The sequence below is a fragment of the Nylanderia fulva genome, unplaced genomic scaffold (genome assembly GCF_048542155.1).
Source record: "Nylanderia fulva isolate GAGA-0341 unplaced genomic scaffold, ASM4854215v1 Scaffold5, whole genome shotgun sequence".
NCBI classification, from domain to species: Eukaryota; Metazoa; Arthropoda; class Insecta; order Hymenoptera; family Formicidae; genus Nylanderia; species Nylanderia fulva.
The window spans coordinates 378947-397548 of record NW_028190587.1 but is presented as its reverse complement, the minus strand read 5'-3'; the positions used below and the strand labels follow the sequence as shown (position 1 = coordinate 397548).

The window sequence follows — 18602 nt, the reverse complement described above, 5'->3', positions numbered from 1 at the left end:
CTTTTATAATGCTCTTAATACTGGATTTTAATCATTTTCAACAAAATTAATTTCAATTAAATTTAATGATACAATTTTTATTTATTTAATAATCAGCTGTTTCTATCAGCAAGACATGACAGAATGGAAAAACGAAACAATATGCGCCATCTATTGAACAGATGAGATATTCATTCATGCAACAAGCATTATGTAAATGGCTGCATTCGAGAACGACGTGTGCTCTGTCCTTATTCATCTTTTCGTGAATTACAAAGATAAAACAACAACGTTAACAATAAAATCGTCGTTCTCGAATACTATCTTATATATATATATATATATATATAGTTGCCAAACAGCTGTGCTGTTAGCTAATATATTTAGTACAATCTTCGTTCTGTGGTTATTGAACTTGAACATTATTAATAATCATATGATTTATTTGTGATAGTGATTTTTGAATATTTTTTGTCGTCTATCAGCTAATTGTGAAACAATATGGAGACGGTAATTAATCGTTTGTGATTTATTATTTCTATTGTCTATTTTCGTATTGATATTTTCTATATTTTCTACTGATAATATCATTTTATTTCAATAATATATGCACATTTTATTATAGATTATATTGTTGAGATAACATTAATAATTTGTGAATATATATTTACTATTATTTTAAATATATACAATTATTTATAAAGAAATATAATTATTTTATATTTTTTAGTCTGAGAAAAGAGAAATTCCGACACTACTGAGGAAAGTTTTGGCAGTGGATGCTTATTTGACAGATGAGTTGGTTAAGTTGGCAGAAAAATTTTTACCCTTAAAACAGTTAAAAGTACATTATAAATTATTAGAGGTATGAATAATCTTATTTACATTTTTATTATTTAATTATTGTCAAACAAATATGTCTAACTGTATTTTAATTGCTCTTTTTCATAGGTATCGTGTCATGGTATTGTTTGGCTAGCAATTTCTCTCGTATTAATTTGGATTTTTAACAGCAAAAGCTTGTATCAAATGCAAGTAAATCTTCTAATAGGTAAATAAAATTTTTATTTGCTTATTAAATTTATAGAGAGCATATATAGACAAAAATATTATTTCAGGTTTGTTGCTTGATATTATCTCGGTAGCTTTGATAAAAGCAATCACAAGAAGAAGACGGCCAACCTGCACACAGGTTCCATTTTCTCTAGGTCCTGATAAATATTCCTTTCCATCTGGACATGCTTCTCGAGCAGCATTTATTGTGTATTTCTTCTTTCATTTATGGTCTACATCTTTGATATACGCACCACCTTTATTAGCATGGTCTTTCTCCGTATGTATGTCTAGAATATTGTTAAGAAGACATCACATACTTGATGTGCTTGTTGGAGTACTTTTAGGTATCTTTGAAGGCCTAATTATAGGTTATATTTATTTAGAACAAGAGACATGCATTAATTTAGTATCTTGGATTACGGATGTGAAGATACATGAATAATAGTATTTAAATAATTCGTTTTAGAAATATGTATGTGTGAAATAATATTATTTTCAATATTTTTGTGTACAAATTTGTTTTGTACACTTTACAATTTTGTGTATATATCAAACATGTTTCTATGTGAAGCAGTACAAAACAGTGTAAAAAAATAAAAAGCCTTGTAAAGAAATAATACATACATATAGATTCTAATATTTTTGATTACATGTAGCATAACAATAATTTAAATTATGCTAACAATTCTACATAGCTTATAAACAATTTTTAATATAAGATTTTTATAATTGAGAAATATGTATGTAATTGTAATCTACAAATGATATAAAATATATTTTTAGAAAATTTATTATAACATTTCTCATGCTGCAATTCTCTTCAAATCAAGTTATCGGAATATATGTAAAAATAATATAGCACATAATTGTCAAATTATTATCGAATTAATTATTCGCGTATATATGTAGTTTAAATCGCGCGCGCTGAGCTGTCTGGCTTGGCCACGAGGCGAAGTCACGTGATCATGCACGCGCAACTTCCAGATGTCGCGAGGCTCAAGGCCGCCGTACATACGTCCTTGTCAAGGAACGCGCACGAAAGCGCGATCGTAAATTAAATCGCGATCGCGGCGTACGACGCAGTTTTTTTCCGGCGCGCGAGGAAAGCGCGGTAAAGAAAGCGCGTGTTATGACGCGGTCGTTCGTCAGATTCCCGATTCGACAAACGACTTTAACGAAGCGCGCAAAGTGTTTCGCTTGTTGCACAGTTACCAAGGCGACTAACGTGCGTGCGGGTGCGTATTCCTCTGTTGCGTGAGAGAGTGTGTGTGTATGTGTGTGTGTGTGTGTATACATATATATATATGTGCGCATGTGGTATGCTGTGATAAAGGACCGATAACCGTGTGTCGGGACGCCGATTCTCGTGTCGCCCTGACCCCTCGATGTTTCGCAACGACATAGCCTGAAGAGAGCAACCATTTATTATGGACTACCGGGTGTTGGGCCACTACGATCCCACCGTAGAGACCACGGAGCACGCTAGCGGCGAGGAGGAGCAGGAACTACTGTGTAAATATCCTTTTGTATCGATATGTGTTCCCGCGCGTTGCTCGCTCTTTTCATCTACGTACCGAACAAAAGGCGCCGGGAGACGTCGTATGCCTCGCGGATTTTGTCTAGAAGGGAGAGAGAACTGCAATTTTTGATCTCGCAAATTTCTTTCCAATCGCGACTTTTGTTCCTCCTTCGCGTCCTTTGTTTTGCCCTTCGCTAACATTCGTTTGCTTTCGAACGTTCATGTGTGAAGTATATCAGCTGACATCAGCTGTTCGTTATGCGGCGAATTGATGTTTTTCTCGAGGCTCGGTGTATAAATATGTTATGGATACAAAACGACTAGATGACTAAACTAGATATTTAAAATGGATAATTTTAATATAAATATGTTTTTTCAAATAGTTAATTTTCAAAGCACATATGTTGATTATTGTACGCTTTTTTATATTTTAATTTTATTTACTACATGATAAATATATAAAATATTTACAAATAACGTATATATAATGCAATTATATATCTATTGATATTGTATATATAATGATTGCAAAAATAAGAAGTTATATAACAAATTGTTCTGTTGTCATTTTATTGTTATATGCATTTTTTTACATCAAATAAATTAGAAGTATTAAGAAAAAAATCTTGCACAGAGATAAATTATTCGTAGAAATATTCTTCTGCTTGTTTCTTTTGGAATAAGGTATATCAAGGATATACTTTAGGCATTTCAATGGTTCTTATTCCAGGGGAGGAATGTAATTATATCGTACCTGGGGATGAATTTGTACCTGCAGCGGAGCAGTTTGGAGAAGATTTTGCCGGGGCTGAGTTTCATGAAACTAGAGCATTACTCGCTGATGGCGGAGATAGGTTTGGAGTTTCCACTGCCACTTTCGATACAATTGAGGAGCTTATGTGGATGGGCAATCAAGGGGTACATTATTAATTTTGGGACTATCTTTATTTATGATATAAATGATTGTTTAGTGACATTAATTTATTATAGGGCCATGTAACATCTTATTATGGACCTAGTTTACAAAAATATACCTCTTTTCAAGTCCATGCAACACAAGAGATACGACATATTCATCCTGTGGATGAGGGCATCTTAGTGTTGAGTCAGAGTCAATTGAGATGTCAATTGCGGCGAGGCATACCTATATTTACACACACGTATGTTAATATTGTAGTCAGCGATATAATCCACAGATTTGAGCAAATTTAGATTATTATAGGTCAACGAATATGAATGACATGCAGTGCATGTTGCAAATCTCTCCGACCAGATTACTCATGGGTGGACATCAGGATAAAATAATCGATTTTAATCTTACTAGAGGAAAGGAGACTGAATTAGTAAGAATATGTTAGAGAGTTAGATATTAGATTATCTCAAGTTACTGTGATGGTTGTATCTTGTGCTTATAGGTGGATGTAGGAGAAAATGGTTGTGCGATATTGAGACAACACAGTAGACTTATCTGCGCTGGTAATCCTGCAGGACGAATAGATCTCAGGGACCCAAATACATTATCGATAGAACATACTCTGGATACGCATAGTGGTTCTTTAAGTGATTTTGATGTTCAGGGAAATTATCTTGTTACTTGTGGGTTCAGCAACAGGTGGGCCATAAGATTGTTAGAAAATCTTTAAAAGATATATATTTATATGTTTATGTATCATATTTTATGTTTAGTCGTCAAGGCCTTACTGTTGATCGATTTTTGATGGCTTATGACCTGAGACAAATGAGAGCATTGAGTCCAGTTACTACTATGGTATATCCTCTTTTATTAAAGTTCCTACCAAGTTACTCCAGTCGTCTTGCAGTGGTGTCGCCATTAGGACAAATGCAGCTACTTGATACAATATATGCCAATGTACAACCTTCAATGACATGTTTGTATCAGGTAAATTTTTGTTACATATATTCAAAAGAGAGAGAGAGAGAGAGATCCGAGAAAAAAATATAAAGAATAAATTTAAAAAATATTAACATATACAAAAATATCATATATTAGGTTGCTACTGGTGGAGCAGCAATATTATCATTTGATGTAGCTTCTACATCTCAATGTCTCTGCTTTGGAGATTCAGCAGGTTCTATACATCTAATGTCCACCAACATTCCGGAACCTCAATTTAATACATTTTCCAGGTTAGCAATTATTCTTTAAATAAATTTTCGAAGTAAATTCTAAAATCAAAAAACAACATTTTTTTTATACTCTAAAATTATTTAACAATTTATATCGTATATCTGAAATTATAATACATAATTTAAAAAATATATAAAATTGATTATAAGAATTTGTGTGTGTGTGTGTATGTATGTGTTGAAAGTATTTGTGATATAATTTTTTTTTTTCACTTTAGACCTACGGAATTTGCCGATCCAATCGAGACATTACCATCAATTCCTTTTGATGACGATGTTACACCACTTAGTATAATACCAATGGTATATTCTGGAGAATCGCTTTTAAGTGATTGGCCGGAAGAATTTTTAAAAAAGGTTTATAGGTACGTGTACACGTGTTATATGGTCTCATTTTGTATAGTCAAGAAAAAGGTAAAGATGGATTTTTTTTTTTCACAGGAAAACTCCAGCAATAGATCCCGAAATTTTGCGCACAATGAAAATGCAGGGAACAATAGGATATGCGCCAAATCCTCAGACTTTTCGCAGAAATCAAGTGAGGAAACAATATTCTCCCACTCTATTACACACACCATACATACAATATTCTCCTCAGTTTTTTCTCAAATCTTAAACTTTGCTTACATATTTTCCTAATTATTTTTTCTATTTTTGTTTATCAAATTTAGAAAAAAATGAAATCTGCTTATGATTTGATTTGATTGAATTTAATTATTGCTTCTATATATTATTAAAAATTGCTATCTAAATTTATACATATATGTATATTTCTGAAAGATATACTAACACAAATAGGCTTCTTTATTTTTGATAATTTTTGAGTTTGGCATGATGAATTGAAACAATTCATTGTTATAACATGAAGAGATTAAGGCTCACTATAATTGAAAAAATTAATTTTTTAGATAAAGGAGAATCTTTTTGCTATAATGTGATTAAGACTGATAACATTTCATGATAATTATTAATCTGTAAAAAATGCGATATATTTTCATAAGCTAGTCCAATGTATTCTAATTTTACAATATAGGAAAAAACGAACTATTGTCAAGTATATAAATATGCATTGTGAGTTCAAGAGTTAACATCTTTGGCTTTTCTCATTATTTTATTTTACATGTTATCAATTTATGATATATTCTATATAAGAGGAAAAGTATTTAAAAATAATGGAATACTAATATTGAAATACTAATATTGTGTGTTACATTAATATTGTCACATCATTATTGTCAGATTATCACTATCACATCATTCACTATTAATTTAAAAAATATCAACTTCTTTTTCAAAATTAATATCTCTCTTTATTATATAATTATTCTTTTAATAACACATCGCAGAAGTTTATATTTTATTTAATTAAACATTTATATATTACGTTTATACATATAGATGTGAAAATTGAAAAATAATGATTACATGCAAAGGTATATTTCTATATGTGTTTAAGATTAAATTTGAAAAGCAAATTTTTGTTCTTTGATTATCCAATTTTAGGGATCCAATATTCTTGACAATGTGCCAATTTACAAATGAAATAATATATATAATAGGAATGTATTTGTTATAGATACATCAAATATTACATAAATATTCATATATGACATATGAATACATTGCATTACAATTATAAGAAAATTCTAAATATATATACATATATTTTTTTTATTGGTCCAAATATATAGAAAAATATGTGTGGCACAATAGAGGGTTGATATGTGAAATTTTTATCATGATATATGTCTTCTATTATTATGGATTTATACATATTAAAATAATTGTTTTTTTTTGTTTGTTAATCTACTATTGAAAAGCATATTATAAACATAAAGCTGAAAATTTTTAGTTTTTAACTGATTACCAAATTATATAACTATCCTTGCTTTACAGAGAAACACTTTACAAAGGTATACTTGTTTTCATATAAATTTATATGTTATAGTTATTTGGAATATTTAAAAAATATATTTTTCAGAAAAAAATTTACGCGCAGCAGCGTTTAATAAGAAAAAAACATACATTGAATATTATATTGATAGTATAAGATTTCTTTTATAGTTATTTGTGTTGACATTTACAGAATGCCCCACGTAAAGAAGAAGAGAAACGTGAATAAATATTTCAATATATCTTCTCCCGAAAACTTCCACAATTCCTATACATTATCGACCAGCGTGATACTCTACTGCCTTCAATTTTGCAATATCGCACAATGTATTTGTGATCGATATATTTTTGTTTTTGTTTCATGATTTCCGCTCAATAATCATTTCATAAGCTATTAGAGTATATTTATATACATAGAATATATGTTCCGCATGAAATGTATAATCTCGAAGTTGTACTTGAGTGAAATAATAAAGGTTGTATAATGACAAACACGTACAACTATATGCGTAACTTTAATATGATGCGCCGCATTTATCAGTTTAGTTCCCTTCGAAAAGGCGTTCTTTTTTTCAATAGGTATTATTTATTTTTTCACAATTGAAAATTATATTTTTTCTACCCCATGAAACTGTATGATTTCACGATAAAAATTGTAGAGATTATCCGAAGATTATCATTTTTAATGAAATAAAAATAAATAATACCTCTTTTACAGATACCGTACGATTTGGAAAAACGACGTGGCTTAGCCACGAAACCTTTCGCGGGAGACTCACGGTGTAAAACAGACGATGGCACCTTTGTGGCTATACCTAAACGTTATCGTAAAATTGAGTTGAAATATTCACGGCTCGGTTACGACGATTTTGATTTCGATCAATATAATCGAACCAGCTTTTGCGGCCTGGAGGCTACTCTTCCTAATAGTTATTGCAATGCTATGCTTCAGGTAAGTGCAATTTGACAAAACGATAGAGATCCAAATAAATCAGGGAATAAATAGATCAAGTGTTAGACGCATATATTCGTACTTTACAGTTGCTCTACTACTGCGAGCCTATAAGAATAGCATTGCTCTCACATTCGTGCCAACGAGAATTTTGTCTTTCCTGCGAATTGGGGTTCTTATTTCACATGATGGATATATCACGAGGATTACCCTGTCAAGCTGCGAATTTTTTAAGGGCTTTTAGGACAGTACCGGAAGCGGCAGCTCTAGGACTCATATTGAGCGACATGCATCCAGAAGCTAAAAAAAAGATCAGTCTGATTAGACTTATACAAGTATGATGATTAAAAGATTTGATGTATAAAAGAGCGTAAATTACATAGTTATATATTTTAATAACTTTTGTCTAATTAAATATTTCAGATATATTATAAATATATGTATAAATTTTTATATTATATTTTTTATATTTTAATGTGAAAAAATAGATTACAAACTAAACTCTTACAAAGATTATTAATAATATGCAAATTTTTTGTGTTAGAGCTGGAATAGATTCATCCTACATCAAATGCACTACGAAATACTGGCAACTAGGAAGCGGCAACAGGAAGAAGAGGAGGCAGCGCGACTTAAATCGAGCTCTAAATATCCCCCATTTGTTTATAACGAACAGGATTTCCCTAGTATTCTTGAGGATCTCGGTTCTCGATATAGAAGCCACGATGACGAAAGGAAAAAAAAGAGGAAACAGGAGGAGGATGGTAAATATATGTGGATCACATCGAAAGGTAAACACAATTTATGTGTAACCTTTGCACTGGGCACTTTTGTGTTTATTTTTCAATTTTTATGTGATTTTTTTACCTATTTATTTGATCCAAGGCTGCAGTAATATATCCGAAGAATAACAAGAAGCATGAAGATTATGCAATTAGTATTGTAAGCACAATCTCTATGATGATTACAAAAATATTTATTTTTATTTTAATAAGATATTTTACTATTTTATTATCTCGTATTCTTGGGATATCACTGAAGCTTTCTATATACGCATATTTTTTTAGACATAATTTTATATATATATATATATATATATATATATATATATATTGATCTTAAATCAAGTAAGTTACGATAAAATGCTTTTTATTACTCCTTATAACACTTTATTTTATATTATATATTTTTTTATAGTAAGAAGAATAGCCAGCCCCTTGTACCTTACATTCCACATGTTGCATGATCTTGCTTTTACAAGAATTCTGGTATTTTAAAATATATTATTGGCATTAATGTATGTTAAAAGTATCAATATGATATTAAATTGTGTTAAAATATTTAATATTTAAGAAAATAATTAGATTTTATAAATATTTTATATGATATCTATTTTGTATTATTTCATTTTTAGAAAAATCGAACTCTATATACGAACTTTTTAAGAAAAACGCGAGACAATTTTAAATAAATAGAAATATATTTAAATTAATACAATTGTTACAAAACATCAAAAATTATATACATAAAGAATATCAATAACTAAATATTATTGTGAAAATATTCAACGTTTATCGTATTCGCTGAACGAAATTTTGCTTAATTGCGATTAATGTTTTAATAATAATGCTCGCTTATTTTATTATTAAATACGCATTTATTACGGGTAGATAAGAACACCAAAAAGTCTGCTGAAGAGAATGAAGTGCGAGATGATGAAACAGAGATCAGTCATCTATTTGGATCTGAACAAATGCACATACATCGCTGTCTCAAATGTGGGCAAGAAGCTACAAAACATTCCATCATGTTACTTTGTCATTTAGTTTATCCGGATATAGTCAATCCTTGTAAGCTACTCTAAAGTAATAAATATCTAAGGCTGAATGGAAAGCGAGTCTAGCGTGAAAAAGATTAGAAACTTTGATTGCTTATTTATGAATTCAAATATTTGAAGATAAGAAAATAAAAAGATTGAATGACGATACAATCTTTACATTTTATAAATAATAAAATTCAATAAATAGTAATACAATGCTTGAAATGCACTTATAGAAATACAATTTCGAAGTTTCGAATCTTGTACACGCTCAACACTAACTTTTCGTACAGTCATAGCTTAATGCTTAATCAGGCCTGAATACAAGATTTACCTTTTGTAGCTGAAGAGGTACCGTTCACAAGTGTTCTTGCCCGCAGTTTAAGACCTGAGAAAATTACACCCGCATGGTGTGACAGTTGCCAGAAATATACACCTACTCTCCAGTCTCGACAATTGACTAAACTACCTCAAATACTGGCCCTAAATTGCGGTTTAGATACTCCAGAGGTACTTACAACACAAGATTAGATTATAGCGCATACAGAATCAAATAAACATATGAAGTCGCATTGCGTCTCTTTAATCCAAATAAGTTAACTAAGACTGAATTGTTATAGGATAAGGCATTTTGGCAAACTCAGATGGACTTCGTAGTGCAAAATGTGTTGGCAGGGAAGGAGAGTAGTCCCAGCTCCAGTCCTGTACCTGTTACTGCGAAACCCTGTCGATATGGCAATAATTGTACACGAGTTGGATGTCGATTCAGGCATGTTGGTCGCGAATCAGGTACGCAAATGTTGAATTTTATATATACATAGGTTTGAGGATATATTGCTCCGTATAAACTTTGTATTATTAATCATACAGAAACAGAGAAATTAGCGTCGCCTTCTACTCCGTCTACCTCGGCATCTACCTCAGCGTCTGTTACATCGCCCCCTAGTCATTTATATTATTCGCATTCCTGGATACCTCACAACATAGAAATCTCCCTTGAGGAAAAAGGTGAGATGTCTGTTAAAAAAGTTAGTGAATTAAGAAACGAATTGAATGACACGTCCGCACAAACAAATGTAATGGAGAACGGCCAAAATGACAAAATACGAACAGTTTCCGACAACAATGTCGAAGACAATAATGACGAAGATTGTAACAACGTCGAAAATTGTAATATAGTATTGAACGCGAAGGTAGGCGAGACGAAAAGTACAAATTCAGAGATCTCTAATAATATTCAAAAAATACAATACAGTCTCAGTGCTGTCGTCTGTTATATCGACGACAAGAGTAACGAAGACCGGAGAAACATTGTAGCGTTGTTGCGAGTTGGACCAAATTATCATGTACGATCGTCAGGCAACCCCGTGTGGCAGTGGTACATTTTCAATGATTTCTGGTGAGTCGTTTAGGGAACAAATGCGCATCTGTGCTTTAACACTAATTTATTACAATATCGAATTTGTTATAGTATATCACCGGTAACACCGCAAGAAGCAGTATGGTTCAATCTCGATTGGAAAGTGCCGTGTGTACTCTATTACACGGCGATACCTGCACCCGAGCCAGCACCATACGTCAGTCCCCTTACATATGATGTGTTTGGCGAAGATAAGTGTATTGCACGCAGTGGCGGAACCAGAGGCATAACATTTACTCCTCTAGGATCGGATGAAATGCCTCAGAAAGGTAAATATGTTTCTTTTTGCAACTTTAACACGACCAAGTGAGTCTTGCTTAATTCTTTACAATGAATCTTGAAAATGTTGGAATTATTATTATTATTATAGGAGAATTGGTAGGGATCGATGCAGAGTTCGTTACTTTAAATCAGGAAGAATCCGAGTTGCGGAGTGATGGAAAAATGTCGACTATAAAACCAAGCCATATGTCTGAAGCGCGAATTACTTGTATACGCGGGTATGCGCTGTATAAATTATTATTAAGTAGTAATGTTTTGTAAACAGAAAGCACTTTTAAGAAGTGCATTTAATGATGATATTTGCAAAATTTTAAATTGCCATCTTTTTTTCAACTTTTTTATGATAGACAAGGTCCATTGGAAGGCACACCGTTTATAGACGATTATATAAGCACTCAAGAACAGGTGGTCGATTATCTAACAAAATTCAGTGGGATACAACCGGGTGATTTAGATGCAAACTTTAGTAGCAAACATCTCACCACTCTAAAATCGACGTATCAAAAGTTGAGGTTTTTAGTGGACAATGGCATAATCTTCGTCGGGCATGGTCTAAAAAATGATTTTAGGTAAAGCACTACTTACACACTGCTATTTACGATAGTGATTCATTAGCATTTATTTACATGTGAATTTTTTAGGGTAATAAATCTGGTAGTGCCGCCGGAGCAAATAGTAGATACAGTTTTATTATTCCACTTACCTCATCATCGTATGGTGTCATTACGTTTCCTGACTTGGCACTTTTTGGGTAAAAAAATTCAATCTGAAACTCACGATCCGGCCGAGGACGCGCGAGCCGCCTTAGAATTGTATCGCAAGTACAAAGAACTGGAAAGCTGTGGCACCCTGAGGGAAACGCTCAAGGAACTTTACGAAGTGGGCACCCAATTACAGTGGAAAGTAAGGATAAAGGAAATCTTATTAGTAAGTCAATTCATTTCATTAAATCTATTCTCTTACATATTGTTTGATTTAGGTCCCCGATAGCTGATATGAGGATAATACTTATAAGGATATAAATGACCGAATCAATAGCGATAATGATGATTAGATGATAACAAAAATGTTCATGTGTCCATTGTCTAATATCATTGAAAGGTAACACTACGGGTGCTGTTCACGTTGTTTGATAAAAAATGTCGATATTTAGTCCAATACTGAGGACAAGGTTACATACTCATGATCCATAAGGAGGTTCATTCAACGCACATGTAATATTATTAAATGAAATTTTAAGACCAGGTGTACCGTGATAATCGTAAAACTGAAAGAATCGCAAATACCAAAATATTGGTATTCGTTTAGTATCCCTCTCGTTTTTACTCGCGTGTTAGATCATTGTTGCAACCATTTACTGAATGTATGGTGTATACTTTTTATTAAAATGCGTCAAATCGCGGATCATTATCCGTCTTGTCGATAGTCCATTAGGAAAATTGAATAAAACGAAACAAATTGTTGATCGTGATTTTAAATAGAATTTTACCATTTTAAGCAGGAAACGCGAATTTGTATATATTGTCTAATATAACATATTGGCGTTTTGAGGAGCAGTAACGATGTTGCACTGCCCGAGAGAATGTTCACTCTAATTTCTTATTGTTCATACTGTATCCCATGTGAAAAATATGATAATGTATTCCACATTCCGATTCATCTTCAAACAATTGCCGGGTATAGACGTAAATAGTACAGTAGCAATAATTGAATTACGTGTTATTCGTAAATGCATAATATTTCACAGTTTCCTTTTATACGTACTATATCTCTAGCGCATAAACTTTTGTACGATTTTATGGAGCGGGATTTCGTGCAGGTTTTTTTATAAGGTATTTGTTTTATCTTAACAGAGAAACTTCAATTTTTTCGATCACATACATATGTATACATACATACCACGCAATCACAAAAATCGTCAAAAAACAGTCATTTTTGCAATTACATTTATAACAATTGTTCATTGAAGTCCATGCGAAGTTCTCGAAACGCGAAAAAACCTACTAATGAAAATGGTAGAATATTTTACAAATTGACAATTGTACTCTCATTATAGATTATTTTTATATAAATTTTATCAATGAAAAAATGCGGAGAATATTATCCAAATCTATTACAAAAAAAGACGAGATTAATGAAACATATATATATATATTTTTTTATATCTTGAATTTTCTTATAATTTACGTACGATAAGTTATAAATTGGTTTCTAGACAGAAACCAGTCAAAGCGATCAATCAATATACAGTACAGATAGTTGATGTTGATGATAATCAAACGGTTCTTTTATGATCGCTGTTACATCATTGTAATTTTTCAATAAATAGTTATACAAATTCACATTCTATATAATTTTCTTTTTTTTTTGCTAGTATTAATCGAAGCTATTCCCTCACAGTTGAAAATTTTTGTTAAAATTAACGATCCCCGTTAAAATTTTTGTGTTAATTGAACTTAAATGTTAAAACAACTGGACAAAAGTGTAAAAATGTGCATCTATTTTTAATTGTGCACAATAAATATGTTCCGTATTATTAATTACAAGATTTATCTGTTAAAATTTATAGAAAAAATGTTGATTTATTATTTTATGTGGGGATGATAAAAGTGTAAAATTAACATTTTTTAAATTAATTATTACATTAAAACTATGTTAACTTTACAAAAAATTTATTTTAAATTACTTGAAATTTTGCATTTACTGTTAAAATATTAACATAGTATTCGTGTCATCATTTAACATATCTATATTATGTTAAATTAATACAAAAATTTCTGTGGACCGTTTGGGATATGTGATATTTGTTAAATTAACACGAATTTTTTAACTGTGCCTAACAGTTTTATTAGAAAACAATTAGCATAATAATGATGTTAATTTCATTATATATATATTTTTCATATTATTATGTCTTAACGTAGTATGTACAATAAGTCAGCACTAATCTCCTATTTATACTAGAAAGTCTCCTTTCTAATCGAATATTATTGTATTAAATCACTTTTAGTGGGTATAGTTTTAGTAATGTAAATTAATAATTTACAAATTATACACACATTTGCCTTGTGCGCGCGACTGTAATAAATCACGCTATTGTTACGGCGCTCAACATACGTGTTTATTTAGTATTATATATATATATATATTTTAAACATATATATATATATAATCTATATATATATATATATATATATATATATATATAACATAGAAATTTAATAAATAATTCAAAAGAGCCCCGTATGCCTTCGAGGCTGCTTCCAAGAAAGATTTATAGACTCCTTTTAAACAGTCTGTGAGTAATGTTTCAAATGCTGCTAACAACAGATCATTCAAATAATATAATAACTTGGAAGAAACATCTAAAAGGAGACGTCCGCAAAATTAAAACCTCTTTTACGATGTGTAAATTTAATTTGTCTCGACATACAACGTTCGATCATCATCTTGTATGAAAGAAGCTTTACGGAAGAATCTATTCGTGATATTCGACACTGAATGAGTTTCGAGATGTCATCGGCGATACGTTTTAGAGATCGTGCCGATTGGACGCGGATAAAAAAATAATTAATTCTATTTTATCGTAAAAAGGCAGCGGAAGCAACGAGGCACGCATCAAGGCGCTTTACCACCGGATAAAACGATAAAAAAAATAATATATATATACTTATATACATGAAGATACGATTCACCGAAGAATGTCGAAATATTTTCGTATCTGCCGACTATACGCGCGGCTTAAGTAATTACAGATAATTAAAAAAAAAAAGAAAAACGTCTCCTGACTAGAAACTTGCGTGGTCGAGCTGCAGGAGCTGGAAGGAGTATTCAATGGCAGTATAAGAGTGACAAACCGTCACTCAGAATCCATGCGCCTCAGCAGATGTTCATCTTGAACAGTGGATTAAGGCACTGTTGAACGCTATTAAGATATTCAGGACCGCGTCTCTGCAGACTACGTCGAAAGAATTCATGCACATTATGCATTCTCTCGATTATCAAAGAACTAAGGCACTTTTCGATCGCACAGCGAGCTTTCTCGTCTGCGACTAAATCCAATATAGCCAGAAAGTCAAAAACTTCAGTGATCCTCGCCTTGTTGAAAATGACCGTTTCGATTCAACGGTTGTCTTTCTGGAGCGTCAGAGGGCCTATTCCTCTTAAAGAAACCGCACTGTAAATAATAAACAAGATTGATGAATCAATTTTATCTCCAAATAATCAAGCATTAATATCAATATTGAAAGACTGAATAAGATTAGCAAAATTTAAGTATCACTAAATAAAAATTTCTCCACAAAACAATTTTAAAAAATTTGTTAAATTATTTGATTTTTGTTCTATATTACTAACCTTGTGAAGCAAGTAGATGAGTAGCAAGAGAATTATCATTCCTGCGCAGGCCGATAAAACTACCACCCATACTGGAATAATGTCCGGAGCGGAAGGTGGTGCGCTGGGTTCGATGTTCGTGATAACTTCATCACTCTTGATGACTTGTTCGGCTGGCGTACCGATAAATGGTTGCTTCGTGACACGTGCCACCAACTTCGTCGACACTTTCACCTTTTCCTTAAAGGCCACCTCTTTCAAGGTCCTAGCGTCCACGCGATACCTCGCGCCGATCCAGACCTCTTGATCCTTTTTCAATGGACCCAGCACACATCGTAACATCACGCATTTTGCTGCGTCACAGGGCTGTACTGGTTCCTGGTATTCGGGATCGTCCTCATAATAATCTTCATTCTGAAATGCAGGTTCATTTAATGGGTCATCCGTCTCGACATCTCGCCGATGCCTGTGTAGTCGCTCGAATTTCCTGAACTCCTGAACGTCAATCATGTCGCTCTCGCGCCTGTGTCTCGAGCCCACAAGATCGGAGTCCGGTCTCTCGGTGAAGGAATCAACGTTAGCTCGATCCCGATTAAATCGATCATTTCTTCCGTAGACTCTCGTATTGCTTGTTTGCTCTTTCGTTCGTCTCTCTTCGTGTGTACGTGTATTGTACCTGGTTTCGTAATTTCCGTCCGAAGTTACACCACGATCAGAAGATTCTTCTTGCCAGGATTGACTGTAAGTCCTCTCATCCTGATTGTCAGCGTAGCCGTCATGCGGACCATTTAATGTATATCTTCTTTCTTCGGTGTACGTGTAAGAGCCCTGAAGAGGAAACCTTCGGCCATCTTTTAGAGAGATATAATTTTTACCATCCGGAGTGATAAGCAGCTGACCTTCTATTCTGAGGAACCGATTGTCGCGAGGTTCCGTGGATTCTGTAACATAACTCTGTTCACCGTAATGATCTTGAAGAGGGAACATAGAGCCGTCCTCAAATTCTATGTATTCCTTCCAGTCGGCAGATGTCCTGAATCTCGCTTTGAACTGTACATACTGCTGTCCTTGCTTGTTATATATCTTATAACCAGCCGCGTCTTTCGTCAATGCACCAAAGAATCGGTCTAGTTCTTGCGTGGAACTCACATTTTGCAAACGAAAACCAAATTCTCGTCCTCCAACCGTCTCTTCGCGATCGCCAGTGATGAAATCTTCCGTTTGATGGCGATCATCTCCAAATCCGCCATGGCGCCTTTCCTCGTTATAGTTGTACTTGTGCTCCCGCTCTTCCTGAAGGCGTCGTTCTTCTTGCTGTCTTCGCCGTTCTTCTTCTCGTCGTTCGTGTTCATATCGACGTCGTTCCTTTTCTTCTCGAAGTCGTTCTTCTTCCTGCCGACGCTCCTCTTCCTCTCGACGACGTTGCAAAGCGATGATACGTTCCTGCTCTTCTCTCTGACGTAGTCGTGTTTCCTCGTGTAGCTTCCTCTGACGAGCCTCCTCTTCTTGGCGTAAGCGAATTTCTTCCCGCTGTCTCAATAGATCTTGATATCGTCTCTCGCTCTCAGTCAAACCCGAATCAAACCTTCCCGAAGATGAGGTCGTACGTCCACTTTGTGTATCGCTTTCTTCCCAACGATTTTCTACTCTAATGGAATGATTCATGCGAGTCTCGTAAGGCTCTTCAAGATCGGGTAATCTCCGAGAGCCGAAGGATTCCTTTTCGGATTCGCGGAATCCCCCTCCCAAAGTTGTGGAACCACTACTGGATTCTGTGTGGAAAACGACTCCACGATTGCTGGACAAATTACCGGTACCGACCGAACTAGTTCCGGAAGCGTTGTGCGTGTATGTCGTAGTGAGAACGTCAGGTTTCTCTCCCGATGGATTCAGTTGGATCCTTCTAGTTTCGGTGACGCTCGACGAGGAAGAGGAGGAAGACGAAGAGGAAGAATGTCGTGATTTTTGAATATTCGAACTATCGCCGCTATTGATCTCGGTTTCCTCATTCTTGCTCGCTTTGTTACGGTCCACCTCGAAGCCTCTTTGAACGTTGATCGTCTTGCCTGATTGCGATTCGTCCAGGATCACGCCGGAATAGTCGGGGTAATTTAAATGCACTCTTCTGCGTTGATCCAACTGCAATACATTATTAAGATTTACATTCAAGAATTGATTAAATTATAAAACTATATTTTATCCAAATTATAATTAATTTATAATTATAATTTATATCATAATTTATATAATTAAAAAAAATAATTTTTAATTATTTATATACATACCTTCAAACTAAGATAGTTTGCATTAGCAGGTTCGCAAGCGATTGGTCCCGCGGTCTCTGGCTGTTCCAACAAGTACATCAGTTCTTTCCCGGATAAAGTCTGCGCGGGCCACACGAGGAATGCTTCGGCTTCAATGATATCTGATGGGCCTTGATTGCGAATCGTATAATTATGCGTCACCGCTGGGCCAAATTCGAGTTCCGTCGTAATATTCACGGCAGTGTAATTGTCTGGATTATAATACAGATCCTTGGGTTTACTTTCGCCGTCGACACGCAAATCCGTCTCTATCCAGATCGGCAGAGATAGATGCTGGCTGTTGTCATAGGTTTTGATGTAGTCTTCGGGATTCGTAGTGTTGACTTGCATGTCGAATTCATAGATGGGTTTCATCCCGTGTGACGTCACAGGTTGAAGTAGCACCTTGAATTTCACCAGTTTATTCTGCGGCAGTGGATTTCCGATATCACAGCGAAGAGTATTGTTATTCGATTGCTTGGGCGCGGAACAGTGAACGGGAATCTCCAGGGTTTCGATACGCTCGATCTTGATATAATCGATGCCAGCCGGTAGCTGCAAATTATACGTTGCCTCGAAGGCGTCCTCGCCCGCGTTCTGCACCAGAACTTCAAGCTCCAGTCTCTTGCCAGAGCCCAGTAAGTATCTGCCAACGTTAGATCTCACACTGAGTTGTAAGTCAGGTATACAGACGTTGTCAGGACCACAATTCTTTCTGATAGAGAGAGTATCTTTCCGGGAGGTCGTCACTCCAAGGACTGGTCGCAACGGCATTCTGGGATCACGACGGCGATTGTCCGGAATTCGTTCTTCTTCCAAACTCATACGCATCTCGGCATCCAACGATGTTAATTTGTCACGAATATTCGGTGTCACGTAGACCTTCAAAATAATAC

General features: G+C 34.0%; 3 protein-coding genes across 6 annotated transcripts in view; 2 read left to right on the top strand and 1 right to left on the bottom strand.

Moving 5' to 3' along the window:
* The first annotated feature begins 190 nt into the window (after positions 1 to 190).
* LOC114942048 (polyisoprenoid diphosphate/phosphate phosphohydrolase PLPP6-like) lies at positions 191 to 1834 on the top strand. Its single transcript, XM_029317328.2, has 4 exons — positions 191 to 489; positions 710 to 844; positions 931 to 1030; positions 1098 to 1834. Exons 1-4 carry the CDS (start codon positions 481 to 483, stop codon positions 1475 to 1477), a joined length of 624 nt encoding a protein of 207 aa, XP_029173161.1. The 5' UTR covers positions 191 to 480; the 3' UTR covers positions 1478 to 1834.
* A 195-nt stretch (positions 1835 to 2029) lies between these two features.
* Positions 2030 to 13410, top strand: PAN2 (PAN2-PAN3 deadenylation complex catalytic subunit PAN2). 2 transcript variants are annotated; one of them, XM_029317263.2, is made up of 21 exons: positions 2030 to 2547; positions 3285 to 3472; positions 3545 to 3714; positions 3777 to 3897; positions 3970 to 4166; positions 4241 to 4454; positions 4566 to 4702; positions 4921 to 5067; positions 5144 to 5240; positions 7314 to 7547; positions 7637 to 7882; positions 8092 to 8311; positions 9218 to 9397; positions 9710 to 9876; positions 9987 to 10155; positions 10237 to 10765; positions 10838 to 11055; positions 11157 to 11286; positions 11416 to 11637; positions 11710 to 11971; positions 12048 to 13410. In XM_029317263.2, exons 1-21 carry the CDS (start codon positions 2463 to 2465, stop codon positions 12060 to 12062), a joined length of 3948 nt encoding a protein of 1315 aa, XP_029173096.2. In that variant the 5' UTR covers positions 2030 to 2462; the 3' UTR covers positions 12063 to 13410. The 2 variants fall into 2 exon arrangements, with proteins under 2 accessions (XP_029173096.2, XP_029173094.2); XM_029317261.2 differs by having other exon boundaries at positions 8092 to 8338.
* Positions 11828 to 18602, bottom strand: part of if (integrin subunit alpha inflated) — an 86439-nt gene continuing 79664 nt past the window's right edge. For all 3 annotated transcript variants that reach the window (XM_029317315.2, XM_029317316.2, XM_085487023.1), the window contains 3 exons: positions 17689 to 18588; positions 15425 to 17542; positions 11828 to 15245 (listed from right to left, as the gene is read on the bottom strand). In XM_029317315.2, the coding sequence (XP_029173148.2) occupies positions 15153 to 15245; positions 15425 to 17542; positions 17689 to 18588 (3111 nt within the window). In that variant the 3' untranslated portion in view covers positions 11828 to 15152. The remainder of the gene's footprint in view (positions 15246 to 15424; positions 17543 to 17688; positions 18589 to 18602) is intronic.

Bases quoted from the DNA above. Each gene is read 5' to 3' on its own strand.
- LOC114942048 (XM_029317328.2), top strand. The intron at 845-930 runs GTATGAATAATC...TCTTTTTCATAG, and splicing joins TACATTATAAATTATTAGAG to GTATCGTGTCATGGTATTGT. The intron at 1,031-1,097 runs GTAAATAAAATT...ATATTATTTCAG, and splicing joins GCAAGTAAATCTTCTAATAG to GTTTGTTGCTTGATATTATC.
- PAN2 (XM_029317261.2), top strand. From the start codon at position 2,463: ATGGACTACCGGGTGTTGGGCCACTACGATCCCACCGTAGAGACCACG. The intron at 2,548-3,284 runs GTAAATATCCTT...TTCTTATTCCAG, and splicing joins GGAGGAGCAGGAACTACTGT to GGGAGGAATGTAATTATATC. The intron at 11,287-11,415 runs GTATGCGCTGTA...TTTTTATGATAG, and splicing joins CGAATTACTTGTATACGCGG to ACAAGGTCCATTGGAAGGCA.